We start from the raw sequence: 24,604 nt of genomic DNA on the forward strand, positions 1-24,604 counted from the left end.
GCCATTAAATTAATTCATTTTTAAAAAAATATATCAATATCAAGACCTCATTTATAAAATGGATTTTAAAATTATTTCACAAAAAATTATTAAATTGAGAAACGTTTTCATTACTGTCATCACAACGTCCAAAACAATTTTTTTTTAGGATTTTTCTGAGACGTGATTACCTTTTTGGATGTTGATGGAAACCGTTACACAAAGTCAGGGAATTTACATTGTTCTCAGACTCCATAACTTAATCACCTTACATTTCAGCCACCAATGTTGATTTTTCAACTGCCAAAGCAAACTTGCATTTGGGAATTAAGTCCTGATAATCAGTATTTATGAATTTTTAGAGATGTAATCAGGGGTCTGTCCAGCCATTTATTCATAGGGGTCCGTTTTTGTGAAAATACAGTAAAACCTTGTTAAGTCGTCACCCTAAGTTGTCACTCCGGTTAAGCCGTTATTTTTCTTCAGGCCCTTCCAGCTCTCATAGACAACAATGTTATTAAACCCTTGTTTACTCGTCACTAATTTTGGTTAACTCGTCACTATGAAAAAGTTTGAGAAAGAGGAACAGACTATTTTTGTGGCTCCCATTAAAAAAAGAGCTTGTTAACAGCCATATGCTTAAAAGTCACCATCAAATCCTATATACCCAAACAGAACAGTTTAAGTAATGAAAGTTATGCTGGGGAAGTTCATTTGCAGACTAAGATTTTTGGAACGTTGTGGGCTGTTCAAGCTAGATTTCATTCCTACATGGGATCTACTGGAGAAACCGTGATAGACTGACACCACTATCACACTAAAACCTGACACCCAGGCTCTGTCGCAAGAAGCAACGTAAGTACTCCCCCCCCCCAGGGGGGGACCAGGGCATCTCCAGCAAAACCAAAATTTATTGATATGTCAAAGATTACATATAGTGCTAGGCAATCAAAAATTATGTAAATCGAAAAATCAAATTAATCTAGTTAGAGTCAAAGTTCAACGGGCACGGATAATAAATAATCATAGAAAGCATGGACTCTACTAATTTACGGCTTGAAATTTAAACAAAATATCTTGTTGAAAAAAATTTGACATTCTTTCCCAAGTGTTGAGGTCTTCTGTTTACTTTTCCCTGCCCAGGGCCCCTTCCACCAAGTCAAAAGTGTCCGAGATTACTTTGTAGTTGTATCCTGAACTAGATGAAGAATTAAAGCACTAAAATTAAATTTGATGTATATGTAAAATTAATGTGTTTTTTTTTTTTTATAGAGTTATATTATGAAGAAAAGCTACTTATTCAAACAGTTGCTCTGTTAGTTTAAATTAAAATTACTGGTATAAATCAAAGTGTACAGTACATTTTACCACAATAATTTAAGTAATAAGATAAAAAAGGTAAAAAATTGCTATTATTTTTCCTTTCACAATCTATAAATTTTATTAATTAATTATTTTTTATTATTTATTATTTATTTTTATTTATTAATTATTATTTTTTGTTATTTTGATTCAAACTTTAATACATGTCATATTACTTTAAATCTATACGATTTTCGCAACATTGCACATTCAATCTGACGACACTCCGGTTAAGTCGTCACTCCGCTTAAGCCGTCATAATTTTTCGATAACTTGAGGTGGCGACTTATCAAGGTTTTACTGTATTCTTTACTTTTAAGAAAACGATTCATAATTTTTTTAAAAGTAATTTCATGGGAAGTGAAACGATTCATTTAATTTTGTGGGAAAGAAATTGAATGTAAAAAATAATGGTTTCGTTAATTTGTATTTTGTGAAGGGTCTGTTTTCTAAGATTATGAATTTGGTGAAGGGTCCGAAAAACGGCTGGACAGACCCCTGGTAATAAATTTCAATTCTTGGCAGAAAAAGATCATGAGTGAAGTCTTTTTTCATTTTTCAAATGATTTCTTCCCTCGTCATTCCCTATAGAAACCATGAAATCCAAAAAAACAAAACAAGAAATTATCAAAATAGAACTGTTCATTCTAATGACAAGAATAGACTCACTTTGACACCAATATCGCCATTGGGCAACTCAACCACATCAAACGGTAAGTACTGAAGCTCATTCTGAACTATAGGATCTTTAAACTTCCGGCCGATAACCCTCTTGAAACCAAGAATAGTATTATTTACATTGGTGATCTGTTTGTTTTTTGCAGAAACGCCAAGATCTCTGGTCTTCTCTCCAAAAGCCACGTAAGTCCTGAAATGTTAAAAATTGCAAAATTTAAAAAAAGAAAAAAAAAACATTTTACTAAAAACTTGTCTATTCCACCAGCTTTCAAAAGAGCCTACATTAAACCATATCTGTATTTAAATTCAAAAGAAATTTCGGCTTTTGTTTGCAATGCATCACTGAAGTCTGCATTCCCCGCGAAGTAGATATTAAACCAAGATTTAGAATTGGCAGTTAGATTTTGACTGCAGTTTTATTTTGCAGAAAAAAAAAATCCTGTAAGGCGACAGAATCGAATTGCTGCCGAAATCTACTAAAATGTTTGGGAACAACTATAGTATAACCCGTTTCTTTCATTTGGCAACTTTTTTTTTTTTGGCGATTTTCTTTCCAGCTGTTGGTGCTTTGCTTCTTGGTTGGCAATGGGTGGTCATTTTCTTCCATGGCGTTTTTTTGTCATCTACTATTAGGCTTGTTATTTCCTTCTGGTTGCTGTTTTCCACCGTTTTTACAATTGGATATCATGTGGAGATCGCATCACCGCCAGACGTCGCTAGTAAAGGCTTTTGGAGATGCGCCGCAGTGTTTTAACTGAACGAGACATTATTTTGCAGCTCATTTTTTATTTGTTTATAGCCGTCGTATCATATATGTTTTTCCCAGTGTGTTACACCCAGTAATTTTGTTGGAATATCTTATTTAGGATTTATTTCTCTCAGGTTGTACATTAATATTCCCATTTTTAATTTTATGCATGCTAGCCATCATAGTTTTAATCCTGCAAACCTGTTTTCATTGAACTAAGAGATTTCTTGGCAACTTCTCGTCACGCTTTGGAGTGTTTCTCTAGCGAAGGAAAAAAAATCAAACACATTTGCCAAAAGGTATACTATAGTTGCTCTAATAATACTACCTGGCGTATGAAATTTGTTGAGCCCTGATGTGGGCACATGACAAAAAAAACACATGCCTGGTCAAATTTTTACATGCCCAGGGCACAAGAGCGTTGAAAGTGTTTTGAAGTCATGGATGCTCTAATCCATGCCACATACTGCAAGTGCTTCAGCACACACATAGCCAGGCCCTGTTTCTCGCTTAAACGCACAAGACCTCGCATGGGTAAATCTCGCTCCTCACACTTCTACCTCAAAGAACACTAAAATATGGGAAAATTCATATTTGCCCAGGGCCCAAACTTATGAGAAACAGGAACCTGCCTGCAGATCCGATACCACTGCCCGGGAATGTCGTGCAATACAATTTGTCTAGTCCCACAGCCTCACCGCATCTATAGTCTCCACAAAAGGGCAATACATCCCTCCACTTGAAGACACATTCTTCGACCAATTCAAAACATGCAATTTCAAGGCAAAGGATTCAATTTATTATAGGAAATTGGGGAATTCTTAATGAGAAAAGGGGAAACACATGCCTGGTGAAAATTTTCACATGCCCCACGCATGTCAAGCAATAGCTTTGTTCGATCCCGCGGCTGAACAGATGTGCCCCTTGGATTCATCCTATTTAGTCCGATACCTCAAACCTAATTTCGTAAAAATGAACTAAGTGGCACATTTCTAGATGACTTACATGACCCACAATACAGTTCCACATCACTAAAGGGACCAGTGCCATATTCATGATCGTGTCAGTGACCCACATTGATTCCAGGGTGCTTAAGTGGCCTGCAACACTTAAATGCACACTACAAAGGAAGTGAAGGCAGACATCTTCAGCTGGGAATGGAGCAGAGACAGGTTTATGTGTCGAAAAAGTGACTTATTATGTAAGTTTTATAGGTGCATTGAACGATCCTATATTTTACAGGAGAGATCAATTATTTACCCTGTATTATTCGGTTCTTGGAAGGGACGGATGCCCTCATCAGCTATCTCCCCACCCCTCCCCCATGGATCCATGAGTGTTTACAGATTGCATAAGTGACCTGTGATGCTCTTCCAGATCATTAAAGTGGCCCTGGCACAATTACCGATCCCATAGGTGGCTCATCTCACACTTGCATTTAAGTGGAACTCCCATGCAGCTCCACATCACTTAACTGCGGCACAGTTCCAGATCATCTGAGTGACCCGTGTCACATCGACAGATCGCAGACCTGCAGTGCTGTTCCAGATAACTAATTGCCCACGGCACGTTTACAAACCAGAGAAGTGGCCCCGCACTCTCAAAGGTTGATCACTCTTGATCTAGTCCCAACAAGCAGCAATATCACCCACTTAAAGAAATACTGATCTAGACGAAAGTTTCCCCAACCTTTTTGTTCGCGATTGCCCCTCCCCCCATTCTTCAGAAATTTTTTCTCCCATCGCCGCCAACGCAAGATAGCCCATAGGATCCTCCCGTGTTATAGCTTCTACCGCGCCCCCTCTAATGGGGGAGATATTACCCACATTGGGAAACACCGATCTAGATCTCCAACCCTTTCAAAACATACAACTTCGAGACACCGGATTAGACTTGTACAGGATATTGATCAATTCGTAACGAAAAAAAAAGGGGGAGGACAAATACCAAAACAAACAGCGGCGGATATAAAATGGTAACAAGGGGGGATTCAAATCGATAAACAAAACATTACTAGGAACAAATACATAAGAAATGAATATCTTACGGTGTAGCTCTCTGGCTGTACTCATTCGCGACTGTTTCGATGCCGCCAGCACGAGCGACGGCGACGTAACAGTTTTCATTACCAATATCTATACCGATAACAGACATTTTAATTTGTGTTTAAGAGAAGCAGTTTTTAAAAACACAATCTTTTCCTCCGAGAGAGTCACAAAAATCAAAAATATAACCTAAATTTACACGAGGAAAGAGAACGGTCGGTTTGTTCAATACAACTCGCGTGAGAGAGCGACGGAAAGGAGAAGAACGGTGCGGCGAGGCAGCAAAACACCTACAACAATGACCATAAAAAGAAAATTCACGAACTTTCTATGTGCATCCCGAACGCAGATACAATCGAGAAGCAACGGAACTGGTGACGGTGACGTCATTTTTTTTTCGAGGTTCCGCTTCCGAGTGATAGCGAATCAAAATGAATTTCTTATATAAAAGATTAAAGTTTTTATCAAAAAGTCAGTTTTGATTGGACAACGTATAAACTCAAAGAAGTTTGGAAATATTATTTTTCACTTTTAATGACGCACCAACAATATTTTTGTGTTCATATCTTCACTTTTCTTCAACTAATAACATTTTTTGCTGTTTCTAAGATTAAAATTAATTAAATTTGCTTTCATTTTTTTCATTCACAAAGTCTGTATCACTGAAAATCTGATGACTATATTTTCACCAAAACAGGTATTAGTAACGTGACCATATTTCATCGTTGAACTTCCATCAACAGAATTTAAAATAGAGAAAGATTTATTGATTTCCTCTCTGAAGTGGCGGGGGGGGGGGGGAGATAGTGAGAAGAGTAGCTAGGGAGATGTGTTCTTCAATTCGAAATCAACAAGTTATCTGAATGTTATGCCGAAGTGCAGGTGGTCATCGTGGAGCAGGGCCCTTAGGCTGTCAGACTAGACAAGCACGGGCTCTGTCCCTTCCGAGATATAAGCCTTTTACCCGTCAAGTAAGCGAGAAAGAAACAGTGTTTCTCTCTCTCTCTCTCTCTCTCTCTCTCCTTCGACCGTCGAATCCCGTTATAACGAACTCCAAGGAGAAATCACTTCGTTATAAAGAAATTCCAGGTGTTTGCATTTTTCCTACGTGAACTTATTTGGAGGATTACAAAAGTGTTTATTAAAAAAAGATTTTTGCTATAACGGTATTCGTTAAAACGGGATTCGACCGTATTATCTAACTTTGAATAAAAGCTGACTCCGTCCACCGGCAGTTGATTGATTGGAAGGGGAGGGTGGTTCAAAGTGGAAAAACGTTTGACTGTCAAAGCCTATTTGGGCTCACCGACGCTGCAATTAAAGCGTTCTGAGAACCCGAGATATTTCGGTGTGGCTGAAATAAAGCAGATTAAGTTTGACGAGATATCTCGGGATTGCTGCTGTAAGGGTTAAAGCACATATGCTCAACCCATGGCCCAAGGGCCAAATGTGACCATTGTGGTCCGTGACCTCAAACATAATTTTGTGAAAATGAACTAAGCGGCACATTTCCAGATCACAAAAGTGACGCACGGTAAATTAACAGATCACTCTTGGTGAACTTTGTTCTTTTTCTTTAAAAAAAAGAGATCGGTCATTTCTTTTTAAACCGAGCACAACTCCGGTCTATCGCCATGGGCAATTTACTACCGAGTGAGTTGTGCTGGAAGTGTGAGTGTGTGTGTGTACCTAACAGTCTGAGTGCGTATATAGCGTTGTGGCTGATTTTGTTTTGAGTGCTGCCATCTATATTTCCGAATGGAAGTGAGTGAAATGTAATGATTGAATATTTGTACCATTTTAGGCCTGTTGCTATTTGTGGCGAGACTTTTTAATGGGGAGGTCGGCCACATGGTTAACTGCAACACATATATAGATTACTTGAGTGCCCCACGGCACAGTTCTAGAGCACTTAGGCATCCCGCACCACATTTATGGATTACGTGAGTGACCTACGGCACATTAATAGATCACCTGAATGACCTGCGGCACAGTTCCAGACCACTGAAAAAGCCCGCGGCGTATACACAGATCACTTGAGTGGGCCGCGGCACATTCCTAGATCATTTGAGTGGCCCTCGGCATAACTGATCCAGATCACTCAAGCGGCCTGCGGCACTGTTCCACATCACATAATTAAGTGGCCCAAGACACATTTCCAAACCCATGAAGTTATTTTTTGTAAAGTTGATTATCCCTATTTTTGAACCTGATATTCCTAAAACAGCGGTGACAACACCATGGGGTCTGTTCGAATATACTAGGCTTTGTTTTGGTTTAGTAAATGCGCCTCAAACATTTATGCGTTTCATGCACGAGGTGTTAAGAGGTTTATCTTTCTGTTATGCATATTTAGATGATATCCTCGTATATTCATCATCTGTTGAAGAGCACGAAAATCACCTGAGACAAATATTTGAGCGTTTACACAAGTATGGCTTGAAACTTAATATTTCTAAATGTGTATTAGGTGTAGATAATTTGGAATTTTTAGGTCATTTAATCACTCCTCTTGGCATTAAACCATTACCTAGCAAAGTGCAAGTAATATTAGATTTCAAGAGACCTGACACAATTTCTGAGTTGAGAAAATTTCTTGGTCTCATAAATTTCTATAGAAGGTTCATAAAACATGCTGCTGAGTCACAAATACTCTTACACGATGTTTTAAAGGGCTTCCGCCGTAAAAAAGATAATCGTAAAATTGAATGGACCGATTCTGCACTCGCAGCATTCAATCAATGCAAAGAGCAACTAGCTAATGTAACTCTATTAGCTCATCCTTCCACATCTGCAAAGCTTGCACTTCATGTTGATGCATCTGATTTTTCAATTGGTGGTGCATTACACCAGGTAGTGGACAATTCTTTGCAACCGCTAGGATTTTTCTCTCGCAGACTCACTCCTGCGGAAACACGCTATAGCGCATATGACAGAGAACTATTGGCTGCATATTCTTCTATCAAATATTTTCGACACATGCTCGAAGCACGTCAGTTCACTCTATTTACAGATCAAAAACCTTTGGTCTATGCTTTTCGGCAGAAGCATGACAAATGCTCGCCTCGCCAAACCAGACATTTGGATTTCATTTCCCAATTCACGAGTGATATTTGTCATATTCCTGGCTCAGAAAACATAGCAGCCGATATAATGTCCCGCATATGTGCTATTTCAATGCCAAGCCCAATTAATTATAATGAAATCGCTGAAGCTCAAGCGACAGATGATGAATTATCAAAATTGATGGGTGATTCAAATTGTGGCTTACAATTGAAAAAAATTAAACTTCCCGAATCTGACATAGATTTAATTTGTGATATCTCCACTGGAAGTGCGCGTCCTTACATTCCTGTGCAGTATAGGAAAACGGTGTTTGATCACGTTCATAACTTAGCGCACCCAGGCATCAGAAGAACGATCCACCAAATCCGTTCTCGCTTTGTTTGGCCTGGTATCAATAAGGAAATAACAAAATGGGCAAAAACTTGCATGGCTTGTCAAAAAAGTAAAATTCACAGACATGTCAAATCTCCTTTGAAAGAATTTCCTATGCCATCTGCAAGATTTGACCATATTCATCTGGACATAGTGGGTCCATTAACTCCATCAAATGGTTATTCTTACTGTTTGACCATGATCGATCGTTTTTCCCGCTGGCCAGAAGCACAACCGATAAAAGACATCACAGCTCCAACTGTAGCGGAAGCCTTTTATAACTGTTGGGTATCCCGTTATGGTGCTCCATCAGTTATAACAACTGATCAAGGTCGACAATTTGAGTCCCACCTTTTCCGCTCTCTCCTACAACTTCTAGGCACCGAACGAGCTAGAACTACCGCTTTCCATCCTCAAGCGAATGGTTTGATTGAGGAATTTCATCGACCACTAAAAACGGCCATTAAATGCCATAACACCGAACGTTGGACCGAAGTATTACCAACTATACTTCTGGGCTACCGAGCCGCTCTAAAAGCCGACCTGCAGTGTACGCCAGCCGAACTCGTGTTTGGTGCACCCTTGTGTCTTCCCGGCCAATTTTTCGACTCAACGAATGTCAACCTTGACCCTTGTGACTACGTAAATAAGTTACGGGGCCACATGCAGCAGCTCCGTCCAACGCCAACAAAACATCATGGAAAACGTGCTACATTTGTGTATCCAGAACTGATGAATGCTACTCGCGTATTACTACGTCGTGATAGTGTCCGTCGACCCCTCCAGAGACCATATGATGGTCCCTTTCTCGTCATTAACAAAAATGAAAAAGTGTTCAAACTTGATATCAATGGCAAAACAGTTTCGGTTTCCATCGACCGCTTAAAACCAGCATTCTCCCTCTCGGAAGATACAACGCCACTGGTGGCGAAAACGCAAACTAACGACTCTACGTCAGAGAACTCGACCACGAAATCGAAACCACCAGTGACCACACGATCTGGACGTCGAGTCCGGTTCACGGATTTTTATCGTGTCCAACATTGACACTGGGGAGGGGGTACTGTAGAGCCTCAATATATATTCTTATATGTATTATTATTATTACTTTACTTTGTACATTGGCTCTCTCTTAACAAGCACGCTCTGGTCACGTGAAAGAATCTCAGTACATTCTGTACTGAAACACGAGATGATCACGTGACCGGATGCCCCTTCGGAGGGTCCGAAGGGCCATCTGTGTGAGAACATCAGTTCATCTCCAGCTCTCACACGAGATGCACCAACGTCGTCTTTCTCTCTCTTAATATATGTACCATGTAAATAATATCTTCTATATAGCATCATAATTAAAGATAATGTATCTACAACTACGTCTCATTCATATGGAGTCAGATGCAATTGCACTACCGTCACCACCACTTAGAATTTAGCATTTCAGCACGGTCAACAGTTGGAGCCAGACTGAACTTCAATACAAGAAGACACTATAGATCAGCGGTTCCTCAACAGGTGCCCTTGGGGCTCCTTGTGCACTCTCCAGGGGCTCCGCGGCCGCTCGAGAAAAATTTAAAAAAATAATTATAAATATTTTTAAATAGTAAAAATGAATCAGTAACTTTGATGAATAATTAAGAAATTGGCCTACGGGGGCTCCGCCATAGAATTTTTTTACTTAAAAGGGCTCCGCGAGTCAAAAAAAAGTTGAGAACCGCTGCTATAGATAATGCCTATAATAGCTAGTGGGTGGCATAAAAAACATAATAAAAATATAAAAATTGCACAAGACACAAGCAGCGCCACACACGGATCCGGAGCGATGTTTCAAGCGGGAGCGGCTCATTTTGTAGGTTCGTAGGATTATCCCGTATTTTAAAGGGTCAAGTCATTTTTTCCTCATATTACCCGGCTCACGGCAACACCACACTAAATATTTCTAGTGTGGTGTTGCTCACGGGAGGGACCATTAATAACTCTATCATAGAAGGCTAGAAACACTCCCCTACCCTGCTGCCACCTATCAAATAGAAATAAAAATATTTGAATAAACGACCGGGCGGCAAAATTTAGGGGGGGCGGCAGTTTTTGGTGAGAACAAAAACACCGTTATACAAATATCGAACTTTAAAGTTGTGGGGGGAGCGGCAAAATAATGTTTGTCCCAGGAGGCTGAATCATGTTTGCCCGGGTGGCAAAAATCTTAGTTACGGCCCTGCACATGCCCCCCCCCTTCCGCAAGGGGGAGGGGCTAACAAAGCTCCTGCTCTGAACCATCCTCGTCATTTTTTTCAAATTTTATATTATCGAGTATCTTATCGACCTGGGCTACCGCTGTGATCAAGTCAGTTAGTGATCATGTGAGTGACCAGGTGAGAGTGATCATATATATGAGTAATCATATGAGTTACTAGGTGAGAATGACCATATGTGTGATCATATGAGTGACCAAGTGACTAACCAATTAAGTTAGTGATCATGTGAGTGACCATATGGGTGATCATGAGTGACCGGGTGAGAGTGACCATATGGGTGCTCATGAGTGACCGGGTGAGAGTGACCATATGGGTGATCATGAGTGACCGGGTGAGAGTGACCATATGGGTGATCATGAGTGACCAAGTGAATAACCAAGTAAAAGCTAGTGATCATGTGAGTGACCATACGAGTTACCAAGCGAGTGACCATTTGAGTGGGTGATCATGTGAGTGAGAAAGTGAGAGTGATCATGTGAGTGACAAGGTGAGAGTGACCATATGGGTGATCATATTAGTGACCATATGGGTGATCATATAAGTGACCATATGGGTAATCATATAAGTGACCATGTTAGAATGAATGGGAATGACCAGGAGAGAGTGACCATATGAGTGATCACATGTGACCATATGGGTGATCACATGAGTGACAAAGTGAGTGACCATTTAAGTGAAAAGGTGGGCGTGGCCATTTAAGTGAAAATGGGGGGGGTGACCATTTAAGTGAAAAGGTGGGGGTGACCATTTAAGTGAAAAGGTGGGAGTGACCATGTTAGTGTGATCATATGAGAGTGGCCATGTGAGTACAATATGAGTGATCAAGAGAGTGACCAAGGAGATGTTGGCAATCGCAATGATGAAAAAAACTTCCAACTGTGTAATAAAAACGTCAGATAATTTTTATTTACAATCACAACGGGACATTCGTTTAAAGATGTCGAGATGGCCGTCAACACGAGTCATATGGTCAGACCAAAGCGTATCAATAATACGTCTTTAATACGCTTTGGGTCAGACTTCTCAGAAAAATGACACCAGTTCACTGACCGAAAATACCCAAAGCGATTTCAACGTATCCAATCACAAGTGATCTAATACTGAAAAATATACGAAAACCGACTTACAATTGGACATATCATGGTCACGTGTGCTTCTCCAGTAGATGTATATAAATCGATAAACTTCGATTTAAAAAATATCGATTTTTTTTTCCGATGTTTGAACGGCATCGTCATGTGATTGCCTGTGTTGATATTTAAACCACGATATTATGAAACTTCGGCGGTGTGTCGTCTGCCGATAAGAGGAGGGTCGTCGTTCTTTTCTTTGCAGCTGACGATCCCGTTCGAACGTCCGTCATAATGCTCTTCAGTTTCCTGTGTTAAATTGTAATTAGAGATATTTATTTCAATTTGCGGGAGTCTTGTATTTGATACCATGGGCTGCTGTTGTAGCAGTAATGCCGAAGACATATACGAGGTAGGCATTTTTTGCATGTCTTGTAATGTTTATTTTTTATCAATCGATTATTTGTTACTTTATTGCTTAATTAATCTCTCTCAAAACATAATAGCTTCAAACCCGGGCATCGTGCCCCTGGGATGTGAACCAATTATCTAATGGTTAACGGAGGCTTGGCCCCCGAAATTTCGCCCCCCAACAGGGCCAAGTGAGTGACAAAGAGAGCAGGGTGGGCTATAACTAGATGCTTGGTCAGCTGGGGCAACGGTGCCCATGTAATGCTTAAGAAGAGGTTGAAGGGTGAATTTTTTTTGCCCCCGAAATTCCTCTGGTATGGTTTCGGGGCACCAGACCCGCTCCCCTTCCTAAGTTGCTGGTGAGTGACCAGTTAAGCTGTTGAATGACTCACTTGCTCACCCACTTTTACTAATAAAGTCACTTGCTCATACTGCTATTCATTGGTCACTCGTATGACCACTCGCTCTTATGGTTGATGGTCACCAGGGTTGTCTTGAGAGCATCATGGGTCCCTGGGCCGAGTGATTTTCCTGAGGTCCTACCTCCCAAATTCTCAAATTTCAACTGGTTCTAATTTTTGTGAGGCACTGGACCGTACCCATGCGAACAACACATGCACCTTGTCCGTATTCCTCTGCAGAACTTCTACGAAATCGGTACATGTTGGAACGTGTGTGCCGTGTTATGAACCTGTTTGTTTCTGTGTGATGTTTATTATGGTGTGTGTTTCCAATGAGTGAAGTGTAATGATTAGATTGTTGTAGACCTATTGCTCTCTGTGGCGAGACTTCTTAATGGGGAGATCGGCCTGTTCTCGCCTCGAAATTGGGTCCTTAAGATGGCACAGATCGCTCACTCACATGATCAAAGGCGGATTTAATGGCGGGCACACAGGTTCTACACATGATCAGTCACTTACATGATCACTCTCATACCATCACTTATATGATCACCCTCTCACTTGGCCCAGTCTGAAGCAAAATGTCTGAGGCAAATTTTCCCGATCCCTTATTTTGTCAGTTGACGTACAATTGACAAATATGAAAGCGTCAAATCTAATGATTTACTTAATGCTCATCACTGGATGGAGGCATATTTACAAGGGGTTTTGCAGGCTATCCCAGTGTGACAAATTTGAAGAATGAGCGGTCAATTAAGATAGTAAAATTTTTGTATAGCTCACATGTAGTAAAACCACAAATCTGCCTAGTGTCCAGGTTGGTGGGTGACCAAAAGAGTGATCTAGATCGTATTCAAGCATGTGAATGACCAAAAGTGATCTAGGGCATGAGATTATGTCAGTGACTATACCCTTCCCCCATCCTGTAATATGACCCTTATGCCGAGATTTCCAGCGTGCCCCTGGTCAGATTTTTCACGGGTCACTCGATAGTAAATTTATGGTGTAAAAGAAAAAAGAATCGTCCTGAGCCTCTTGGGATAAAGCCGTATCAGCCTTACCCTTGTAAGGACCATGAGGCGAGCTAGGAACAAGGTAGGTAACCAAAGGAGTGACCGAAACAGTGTGCAAGCATGCGAGTGACCAAAACAATGTACAAGCATGTGAATGACCAAAACAAAAGAATAAACTTAGAGGGCAAGGGACCAGGTCAATGAGCAACCAAAAGTGTTAACAAGGAAATGTGCAAGCATGTGACTTGGAATTCAGGGAGAGAAGGCTAATTTTCTGTCTATTTTTAAGGCAGTCGGGTTGATTTATTTGAGGAGGTAAAGTTTATACCTCATTCATCTGATTATACATCAGATAATTCTCTAGTCGTAATTAATATTAACTATGGAGTACGAGTAATTTTGTAAAATCAACATCTGATATTATTAATGTAATTCTTGTTCTGTTTCCAGGATCCTCAAGTAAATGACAGGACAAATTTGCTTGGAAACCCTGTTGCTGGAAACTCGAGAACAATCAGGTTGTATTTTATTTTACATTTTTTGTAAAATGTGTAGGCTATTGTATTATTCTAATCACAAATACGTGGTATAGCCTAATAAAATAAGTCAGTTCGACTTGCATGTATAGTCAACACTTGTTTTTATGAACTAGTATGGATGTGTAAAATAGTTTGTAAAATCGAAAGCTTGTAAATGGGAAAGATATTCAAAGGAGTAGTATATTGTTTGGGACCAGAAGATTAATTTGTAAAACATGCAGTTCATAAATTAGAGGTTAGTAAAATCGACACAATCCATCAGCCTACATTGTTTGTTTTTTTACGAAACTTGAGATGGGAAAGCAATTCATTCTTACACGTCATCTCTTAAAAATGTATCCCTCTTAAAAGCGTAATGTCCAAATATTTAAAATTCCTATATGTTCAAGGTAATATTGCAATTAAAGTCTGTGGATTGTATACGACATTCTATTAGTCCAAATTTTGACAACAAGCACTTAGGAAGATGCATTCACCATTAATTTCAAAAGTACAAAAATTGTTAATTGCTGGTGCCGTGACTCAGTGAATCGTAATCAAATTATTTTCATAAAATCAACAGGCCTATTCTCAATCAAAACTCACTTCAGGTAAGACGCAAGCCTCCTGATGCGAGAACATATTGCAGTAACAATACAATAGCATAGCTGCCAAGTCTCTCGGATTTTCTAGGAGGCTCCAGAATTTCTACTCCAATTTCCTAATTCTCAAAAAATTCTTTTATCATCTGAATTTCAACTGTGATTGCAAAAAAAAAAAAAAAAATGGAGTAGGCTGTGTCGTATACATGGCCGTAAGTTTTGATGTGAATAAATTTGTTGTGCCTACCTTTGCGTGGTAGGTGCTAATGTAATGAAATTAGACATTTTTGAAAAAAATCTAATGATAATATCGGACGAAACTATTGAATTTTCTATTTGCATCGCGAACCTTGAGATATAGCATAAAACAATTTTTATGAGCCTGTTATGAAAACAGGTCATGAGCCTGGTGCCTAGATCAAAAGGTATTAAAACCAGACCAATACCTTTGAATTTGCCTCAACAAGATCTAGCCACAGATATCAAACACCCTGATATATTCTGAATACTGCCTGAGATATAAGCGTTTAAAGAATTTCATCACAACTTTTTTGCAAATACTCCTAATATCCTCAGATTTAAAAGATGTATTCACATCAAAATTTCCATTTCGGGGGAAAAAAATTAATCCCAAAGAATTAACCCCAAAAATGACTTGCATTTTGATTTACCCACCCCCTCCCAAAATGATATCACAAGCGTTATGTAAATGGCCATTGTATCAAATTGCGAAAAATTTTGTGTTTTTCCAGGGAAAAGATGAAATTTGTCAAACAGCAGGTGTCAGTTTGACCTTTTGGCATTTGAATTGGGACGATAACTGACATCAGCTATGACCCCACGTCCTGTCCATTTTTTACAACAATACAATATATTTTGCTGCCGTGATTCTAATGTAGTAATGACTTGTAACTAAACCTTTTTGTGTAATGATTGGTGAGTTTGCATTAACTTATGATGTCCTAAGCATCATGTCACGTTTTTCCATGGGGGGGAAACAAAAATCCCCATGATTTTACTTTCATTTGGAAAAAATGAAAACTAATTCCCCATGGGGAATGTTTATAAGTTAAGTAGTATTGGGGGGGGGGGAGAGATAAATACATGTTATAGGGAAGCTAAATTTGTTTCCCATTGGTGTGATTAGTCTTGCCATGTTTGACTCCAAAAGATATGAATTTCTTTTATTAATTTATTTTACAGCATAAACAATTCTGAAAGAATCCCTCCGTTTACTGGTAGGGTAGACGAGCAAGCAAAGCTGAACAAAATCCTGCATGATACTGCAAGGTAATTAATTTTCCTTAGTGATGTTTCTGAAATTTGCAGATTTTAAGTTTTCTTGCTTGCATGGGTCTAATTTCATAATTTCATCTATTAATTAAAAACTTATGTTCACTACATTGATTTATTTCAAAATATTATATTTCATATATTTTCAAAATTTCTCTTATTGCAAATGCGAGTCTGGTTTTCTTCTTTGAAAGTTCAGAAAGCAATGGACATGTCCTGTCTACAATGTTTCCCATTCTGGTATTTTTATTTATTTTTTCTCCAAAGTATTAGTCCCAAAGCAGAATATGTCAAACTGTGACATACGTAAAGTAATCCTATCATACAAAATATACTCAAGAATGTGTATCGCATTCCCTGGGATGTTGAATAGTTTAATTGTACACTGCTCAAAAAAATTAGGGGAGCACGTGGTTTTAACAAAATTACGCAAAGATGTATACCGATAAGTAACATAAAATGAATCGTCCATAATTTAAAGCCTAGCAAGAAACGGAAGAAGAAAACTTCATATGCAAATCAAAGTTCATGCCGTCAAAAAACAGAAAAAGGAGATAAGGGCAGAAATCGGGATGTTGCAGAAACGTCTGTTTTACTGCCGTAACTGTGAAATTTGATTGCGCAGTATTTTTTTTTTTTGAGACAAGGTGACTTGAGGATGTCTCAACAACGTGATTTACCGGAATCCATGGCATGGCGTGTTATAGGCAGACTGGAATCCGGGCAAACACAACATAGTGTCGCGGGCGCTGTTGGAGTCGCCAGAAGTGTTGCAAGGCTGTGGAATCGATTTCAAGAAACAGGAAATGTTAGACGTCGACCAGGGCAAGGTCGGCCACGCGCCACTACAGCAACTGATGACCGGTATGTACGGTTAACAGCCCGTCGAAACAGAACAAAGAATGCTACGCAGCTGCAAAGACTGTTGCTCTAGGCAACAGGACGAAGGGTGTCCAGCCAAACAGTACGTAATCGGTTTCATGAGGGAGGGTTCTATGTATGTAGGCCAATGGTCTGCATTCCGTTGACCCCACGCCACCGTGTGGCCCGAAGAAGATGGGCTGCTGAACATCGAGATTGGGAGCAACATGATTGGAGCCAAGTGCTGTTTACCGACGAGTCCCGATTCAGTCTGGAGTGTGAAACCCGACGTGTGGACAGGGGCACTCAAAATAACCCCGCATTCGTTCGTGAAAGGTCACAATACAGACGAGCTGGTTGGATGGTATGGGGTGGAATCAGCATAGGCGGACGTACAGACCTGCATATCATTCGGAATGGCACTTTGACGGCCCGAAGGTATGCAGACGAGATACTGCGACCTCATGTCATCCCTTACGCTGGAGCCATTGGAGATTCCTTTGTTTTCCAGGATGGTAATGCCCGACCGCATAGAGCTCGTCTGGTGGAGAACATGCTTGAAGCTGAAACAATACAGCGTATGGAATGGCCAGCGTGCTCTCCTGACCTGAATCCAATCACGCATGTTTGGGACATGCTCGAACGACGCATTGCTGCGCAACCAAGGCCGCCTATTACTGTCCGAGACTTGCTGATTGCACTTCTTGAGGAGTGGAACAGTATTCCCCAAAGTCTGATCAATAACCTCATCGCATCCATGGCAAACAGGTGTGCAGCAGTCTTAGCTGTTGGAGGAGACCACACGCCCTATTAAAACTCATGCATCATGTCTAAACAGTACTTTTTTTTATTGTTTACATGTAACCAAATTGTTGCCCTAAATCATCTTTTTTCCATATTTTCAAAGAATTAAAGCTTAATTCCAAATTTTTTGACGTCTTTTTTCTGTATTGCGCATTGATACGAGTGTACATGCCAATACGTGGCTGTCTCGCACGGTTTTCTTCACTTTTTTGCTTGCTCCCCTAATTGTTTTGAGCAGTGTATATTCCTTGAATTATAATCCATTTTATTTTTGGATTTGATGCTCTCGATTGCATTAAAAATGCCATTTTGGAAGAACTATATCATTTTTTTATGAAAGCTATATTTCTCTTGCGATTTAAAAAATTGTTTGCAATTGTGTTATATATGACACTTTGAACTGAAGTTGCACCAACTTTAGCGTTGTATTTTTACATAAAGTAATTGGTGAGAGAATAAAACCTTTTGAACAGGGACGTCATTTCAACTTTTTCCGGGGGGGGGGGGCAAAACACATGTACTCAATGTATGTGTGTGTATATATATATATATATATATATACCATTTTTAGTGTATTTTCAAAAGCTGGGGGGGTGCCCCCCCCCCCCCATTAAATTAAGGGCCTGTTTACGAAGAATGCTGTTTTGACATTTTATTTAAGTTCGAAACATGATTTCTAAAAATTGATTGTATTACAAAATTTATAATATTTTGCCATGTATTTTTTTTATTTTCGTACCAAAATCTATTTTTATAGTAAGGGTATTTGTCTAATTATATTGAAGGACCAGACACTCCCTCACAACTTGTATCATCATTAGCCGAATGTACTATGAGAAACAAGGGTTTTAGGGGGAGGGGATCAGGTCCCCCTCAAAATGTGAGAAAATGACCAAAAAAAGGAAAAAGATGGCCAAATCTATTGTTCCATCACTTTGGTTTCCCTCTCTCCAAACGAAATTTCTGGCTACGGGGCCTGGTGAAAATAAAACATTTCATTCGTAGAATTTTTTGCAATCATGTTTTGAAAATATTGCATGAATTTTTGCTTAAAATTTGACATATTTTTTCACAGAAAATGTTAAAAGTAGTAAAATTCATTGTGTTTACCATTTTGAGACACTTTCTATCACGCATAAAATGTCATTAAAGTTCACTCCCCAGCACCATTTTATAGAAAAGTGCAGAGAAAGGTAGTCGGATAGCTTTTTATTCATGTTACATGTATTCAAAAAGCATATAATATTTTGTATGCCAAAAAATTTAGTCTGCTGTAAACACTTTATTTTATTTATTCTGCAGCAGCTACATCGATGTGCCAGCCCTTAATTCTCCATCAGAAAGTCTGAATTACCACGGGATGGAAAGGACTTATGCTGAAAAAGTGAGGCAGATTCTGGAAGGGAAAGATTATAAGATTGCCCACAAGTCTCTACTATCAGATCAAGAGCAGGTTGAGCAAGTTTTATCCACTTCACCATTATCGCAGGCAGATAGAAAGCTGGTAAGCATGGTCGATTTTAATGTAGTTTAAAGTTCTTTTAGATGAAGTCTAAAAAATAAATATTTTTACTAACCGACAAAGCAGTTTGATTATACTAGATGTACACAAGAAAATACTGTAAATATTTTGCACAATACCCGGATTGTATGTTTAAAAAAGTGATTTTTCTTGGTGGGGATTCCATGCAACTGCGCATTGCCAGCAGCCTTTTTTCCGAGAGGTTGAAATAGAAATAATTTTTAAATTAATTCATAAAAAATTTCTCAGAAATTTATAGTATATAAAAATATATATCAAATACATGATTTGAAATAGTGAGCATTTTTTTCTATAAAAGGGATGAAAAAATCTCTTCTGCTCCATGAGATTTCATTATTGATGAACAAAATTTGCAAAAGCAGATTACAAGCTACTGCGGGAAAATATCAAAAATTACATCTACTAATTATATGCAGGAAATTGCTGTGATTTGTATAGCGATTTGTATTAAGCAATATTAAGACAATCTTAAGTATGATGTTTGAAATGGATGATGACTTTTGCTTGGTTAAGATACATGAAATCAATAGGTTATCTGGATATTATGCTGAGGTGAACTTGGAAAGAAGTGTAGAGGTGAAAAAAAAATGCAAGAGGTCCTAGATTTGTTTCCCGGTAGAGAGAACATGGTTTTTCCAAGATGGCCTACTGATTTCATATATGACATTTGTTCCCTCTTTTCATTCGGGACTACCACCCTCTTAATCTGTTTCTTCAATCGGCTGATATGATAGTCTGATTATAGCCACTGAGATATTGTATCATTGAGTGATGCTAGATTTTTGACATCCATACTTCTTATGGGCATTTTTTTTCTCAGCCACCTCATTGGGCATTTTGCCTGTTGTGGCCTTGTATTTGTATAAAAGAATGATGTTGAGAATGTCAAGAGAGACATTGAGAATGCCTGATAAGTATTCAAAATGTAGTTCTTCAGTTAAGGAAAGGATTAAAACCGAGCCCCACTGGATCCAGAAAGAGCTCTTAAACAAACAAGGTCCCTAAATTACTGAAGGTTCTCATTAATATGCATTTGAATATTATTTTTTTAATTTGGTCTTTTCATTAGAATAATAAAAGCAGCCCCAGAGAATTCTTGGACCCGGCCCGAACTTAAGACGTGATGTGATGTTCAACAGACAATTTTAATACATGAAGCCTTTTATAAATTAGTCCTCTTTTTAGGAGGCTTTGGTGTATATGTTACTAATATTGAATTCTCGTAAGTAAAATACTCATTACAAAAAATCTCTAGTTTATGGCATCGAAACCTGTTGAAAAATTTTTGCTCGTTCTGCAAAATACTTTTAATCTGAAGTTTCACTGTATTATGAAGAAATTTGGATATTCATCTCACACTTGGATATTTCCAGACAAACCTGATGATACAACATTGGCAATAACAGAACAATTCGTGATTAGAGAGGCATACCTATTACATAAGTTTGTCTCAACTGTATATACGCCAATCAGTCAGGTTATGATGCTACACTGCACTTGAGGCTGTGAGCAGAACAAACAGTTGTCTTGTGTACATATATGTGAGAAAGAATAAGTTCAAAAAATGTGAATTGGCCACTCTTCCTTTTACAAAGTTACCCTTATTACACATGTGATAGATTTCGAATTATTACACATTGTTCCCCGCATGCCAAAAGCATGAATGTGAAAATTTTTCTTTATCAGGTGGTTGAATACTTTATTTTGGTATCCAAGTTTTGCCTGAAACTTAAATGTGTATCCCTATTGAAACACATGTTACAAAATATTTCAGGAAATAACTTCCATAGATTTTTATTAGTAACATGGGTAAAGTAAACATTCAAACATTTCCCACTTTTTTTTCCAAGGACATTGCATATTCGTGCTTCGGGCATGAGAGGGAGGACATGTGATAGATTATGCAAATGCAGTCAGGTGACATAGGTTGATTGTCAGCATACACTGCTACAAGTCTGTCTTCTTAGGTAATTCTTGCATGTATATGCTCTAATTTACTGTTTAATTTTTAAATGCTTTGTCTAATTTATAGGTGGATGAATGTAGTTCTCAGATTTTGGATACCATGAGCACCTTCAAAGTCAATTATGAACAGAGCATTATCATTCCATTCAGTGGGCAGTATGCAACACATTCCTGAAGTGTAATTGTTTAGTTTTTTTATATACATGTATAGAGAACTTTATAATGAATGTGATTCGCGCTATCGGGATCAGTGATCTACATAAAAACTATCCATATTTTGTAAATAAGAAAGATTATACAGCAATATTTGAAATCCTATTTATATGTTCCATATCTGTTTTAGACCTGATTTTCTGAGAAATATTTTTTTTTCTACTTGTTGATAAAAATGCTGATCTAATTTTTTTTTTTTTTTTTGTATTTCTTTATCTCTATTGATTGACAAAAAAGTGAGAAAAATAACTTGCCATACCAAGCAATTTTTATCTGTACTTATAGTCAACTCTAATTACCAAAATTTTATTTTAACTATTTAACTGCGTGAAAAAGTGCTTGCATTAGTCTTATCTAGCCTTTATTTTATTCATTTAAGAAAATTATATTTATTCAGGGATCATTCTCTCTCTGCAAGTTGCTACACAGAATTTTTCAAGAAGTCACATTTAAATTTCTGACATGAAAATTTTTTGCGCTATCCTTTGATTTCAGACATGTTTAGTAGCTCGAGAGAAATTGTTTCACTCTGAGTGAAAAAAAACTTATTTCACTTCTAAATCTGATGTATTATTCATAGGTAACAAGTCTCTTTACTATTACTATGTTCTGTCGTGAGTCTTCAGTGTTTTGCAATCATACGTGATTTAAATTAATTAATTCAGCTGGGAATCTCGTAAAATCTATTGTTATTTCAAAAGAAAACTTTCCATGCAACATGCATTGTCATAGTATTTTTTTTTTCCTAGCAGGCATCCTTGAATAGTTGAAGAGAATTTATATTGCAAAGGTGAAAAGTTTTCTGAGAGAACAAACACATAAAAGAGGTTGTTGATTGAAATGAGTCTACATAGCTCAAACAGCAGTTCAAGGCTTAATTATTTTTTAATTCAAAGTTTTTGCATAAACAACTGATGTGCAACAAACTTTATTAACACATGATAAATGAAAAGCAAAATAAGATATCTCTGTACGTGACTAGCATTTCATTTTTAAATGTAAGCACATTTTTTCAATGTATACATTGTAAAGCTAACATTTAAAGAAAAAAGCACACCAAATGTGATGGGGAAAAAATATACCTATAGGAACGGTGTGGTAAATAATATATCATGTTTCACTATTAAAAAAAAGCACCCTGAGCACATATGCATAAAAAAAAAAAAACCACAACCACGTAAGTGACTGAACTGCTGCTTTCCTACAACAAGGGACTCTGATTTCTAGTACTTACCATGTCAAAAAATTTTCCTCTCCTTAACCAAGTTTGACTGTAGTCGAGAAAAATTTAATTTCTTCAAAAGTCATGACAGTTAAAAAAAATTTGAGTATTCTGAAGCCACTTTGCAGCTGTAGGTAGCTTCTTAAACCAGAGGTGGTATAACGGGCAGGGATTTGAATCCCAGCTTGAGCATGGAAATGGTTTGAGCAACTATTTGGAATGAATCTTATTTACCTCTCATATAGAATAAAATTTTGATAAAAAAAAATTATTAAATGAACTGGTACAAGAGGAAACATTGCACAAAAATTGATTTTAAGATGTGTCGACACCAAGTAAATCATTTTTACAGAGTGTTCTGTAGCCTGTACATAGGTATGATTTCAATTTTAAAAAATCACTCTGTACCAGTTTCAAGAGTAAGAATACAGTGTGTCATAAAATATAAAATGAATTTTTATGTGGTCCCCTAACTTTCAATTAGAAAGTTGTTGCTCTGTATCTCTTGAGGCCAACAGGAAAAATTCCATGTTTCTAAATGCAATATTCGCTAAGATGTTTAAAGTCAAAAATTGGAGAAAAGTTATGAAAGAACAGTAACAAATAATGCTCCTTTCCCAACTTTTCTCAGATTTTTTAATTCCCATATCCTCACAAATATCACACTTAAAAAAATTGGAAATATTTTTGTTGGCCTCAGGAGACGGCAGCAACTTTCTAATTGGAAGAACCATACAAAAATTTAGATTTTATTTTGTGACACTCTTTCAAACTGAGCACAACTCAGGTTTATCACCATCTATGAGAGATTTACTACCTAGTGCAGCATTTCCCAACCTTTTGAAGTTCGCGGCACCCTTGGGAATAATAAAAACTTGGGGCACCCTTACTTAAATACAGAATAGTTTACAACAAAAATCGCAGTAAAAATACATCAATAGAGTTTTGTTTGATTAATCATTAATGTGAAACTTGTGATGAGAGTAATTAATTCGACTTTATTTTAAGACCATAATATCTCGTGGCACACCGGTTGGGAATTGCTGACCTAGTGAGTTGTGCCAGAAGTGTGAGTGCGTATTTAGTGTTGTTTGATTTTCAAGTGCTGCCATCTATATTTCAGTGAGTGTGTCATGATTGAATTGCATTTGTACCGTTTTTAGGCCTGTTGCTCTCTGTGGCGAGACTTTTTTAAAGGGGAGATTGGCTCGCATTCGCATCTTGAAGTTGGGAACCACAGAAAACCAACTTCAGCCAACCACCACTGTGGCGATGTTTTTGTGACACACTGTATTTTTACTCTCAAAACTGAGTAATTTTGGAGACATTCTGAGCAGTTTGTGAATTGAAACCATACCTCTACGGCAAACTGTTAATGAGATAATGGCTGCATTAGCCTTATGGGGTGCTTTGTATTAAAGCTGATAACTGACAAGTTCCCAGTCCATAGAAACTGAAAGTGATTTTAGTTATCTAGAAATATAACTCAGGATCGCTCAAAAATCTTTAAGAAGCTGAGGATCGCCACAGAAGATATCCATCATAAGTATCAATGGAATGTTTGATTTGATTCTGCTTGCAGCCAGTGTCATCAGTTTTCAGGCTGTAGAGTAAAACTGGTCAAATACGGATATTAAATTCCTAATATATTACTGCTGTTTGGAGAGACTTTTTTTTTCCCTTAAACCTGAGAAGTGGTATTTTTCACTCAAGTTTTATGCAAAACTATATCAAACATGGCAATGACCCCTAAAATGTTTTGGAATACATGGCATAAAATAAGAAAACCTAATTACTCTCTACTACAAATGGTTTTGAACTTTTGAGAGATTACTCTATATCCACAATCGCACCTGTGCAATCAACCCACAAGATTCTATTAGAAATAGCCATGGCAAATAGTTGTAGCACATGGGTATTATTTCAAGAGTGAAATCTCGAGCTAAATTTGTTTAAATGCAAATGGATTATTTCATATTAGTTAAGGAGCAAGTTCTGCAGAATAGAATGAAACTGATAATACAAGTTATTTTGAGTGACTAACATCAAGAGCTGACTGTAAAAGGATGTGAAAAAACAAAATTGTCAATTATCTTTTCTTCTCGCAACATGACACTGAGCATCAGGCATTTGTTCTTAAAAATAAAGAACCTGGTTAATTAAAATTTTGGATAATTCCACTTGAG

The 24,604-nt window shown here is 37.9% G+C and overlaps 2 protein-coding genes across 2 annotated transcripts in view; one reads left to right on the plus strand and one right to left on the minus strand.

The window, feature by feature from the left end:
* The window catches only part of LOC149069965 (heat shock protein 105 kDa-like), a 41,233-nt gene extending 36,118 nt beyond the window's left edge, over positions 1-5,115 (minus strand). Inside the window, exons 1-2 of the mRNA XM_089250105.1 lie at positions 4,815-5,115; positions 2,011-2,209 (exon numbers count right to left, since the gene is read on the minus strand). Coding sequence (XP_089106231.1) covers positions 2,011-2,209; positions 4,815-4,921 — 306 coding nt within the window. The 5' untranslated portion in view covers positions 4,922-5,115. The remainder of the gene's footprint in view (positions 1-2,010; positions 2,210-4,814) is intronic.
* A 6,628-nt stretch (positions 5,116-11,743) lies between these two features.
* On the plus strand, positions 11,744-21,386 carry LOC149069966 (ragulator complex protein LAMTOR1-like). Its single transcript, XM_089250201.1, has 5 exons — positions 11,744-11,984; positions 13,848-13,915; positions 15,721-15,807; positions 18,778-18,979; positions 21,051-21,386. The coding sequence occupies exons 1-5, from the start codon at positions 11,943-11,945 to the stop codon at positions 21,156-21,158; spliced, it is 507 nt and encodes a 168-aa protein (XP_089106327.1). The 5' UTR covers positions 11,744-11,942; the 3' UTR covers positions 21,159-21,386.
* The last annotated feature ends 3,218 nt before the right edge of the window (positions 21,387-24,604 follow it).

The sequence above is a fragment of the Pholcus phalangioides genome, unplaced genomic scaffold (assembly GCF_987345545.1).
Source record: "Pholcus phalangioides strain wild (caught in Gottingen) unplaced genomic scaffold, Ppha-v1.0 ptg000022l_1, whole genome shotgun sequence".
Taxonomy (NCBI): domain Eukaryota; kingdom Metazoa; phylum Arthropoda; class Arachnida; order Araneae; family Pholcidae; genus Pholcus; species Pholcus phalangioides.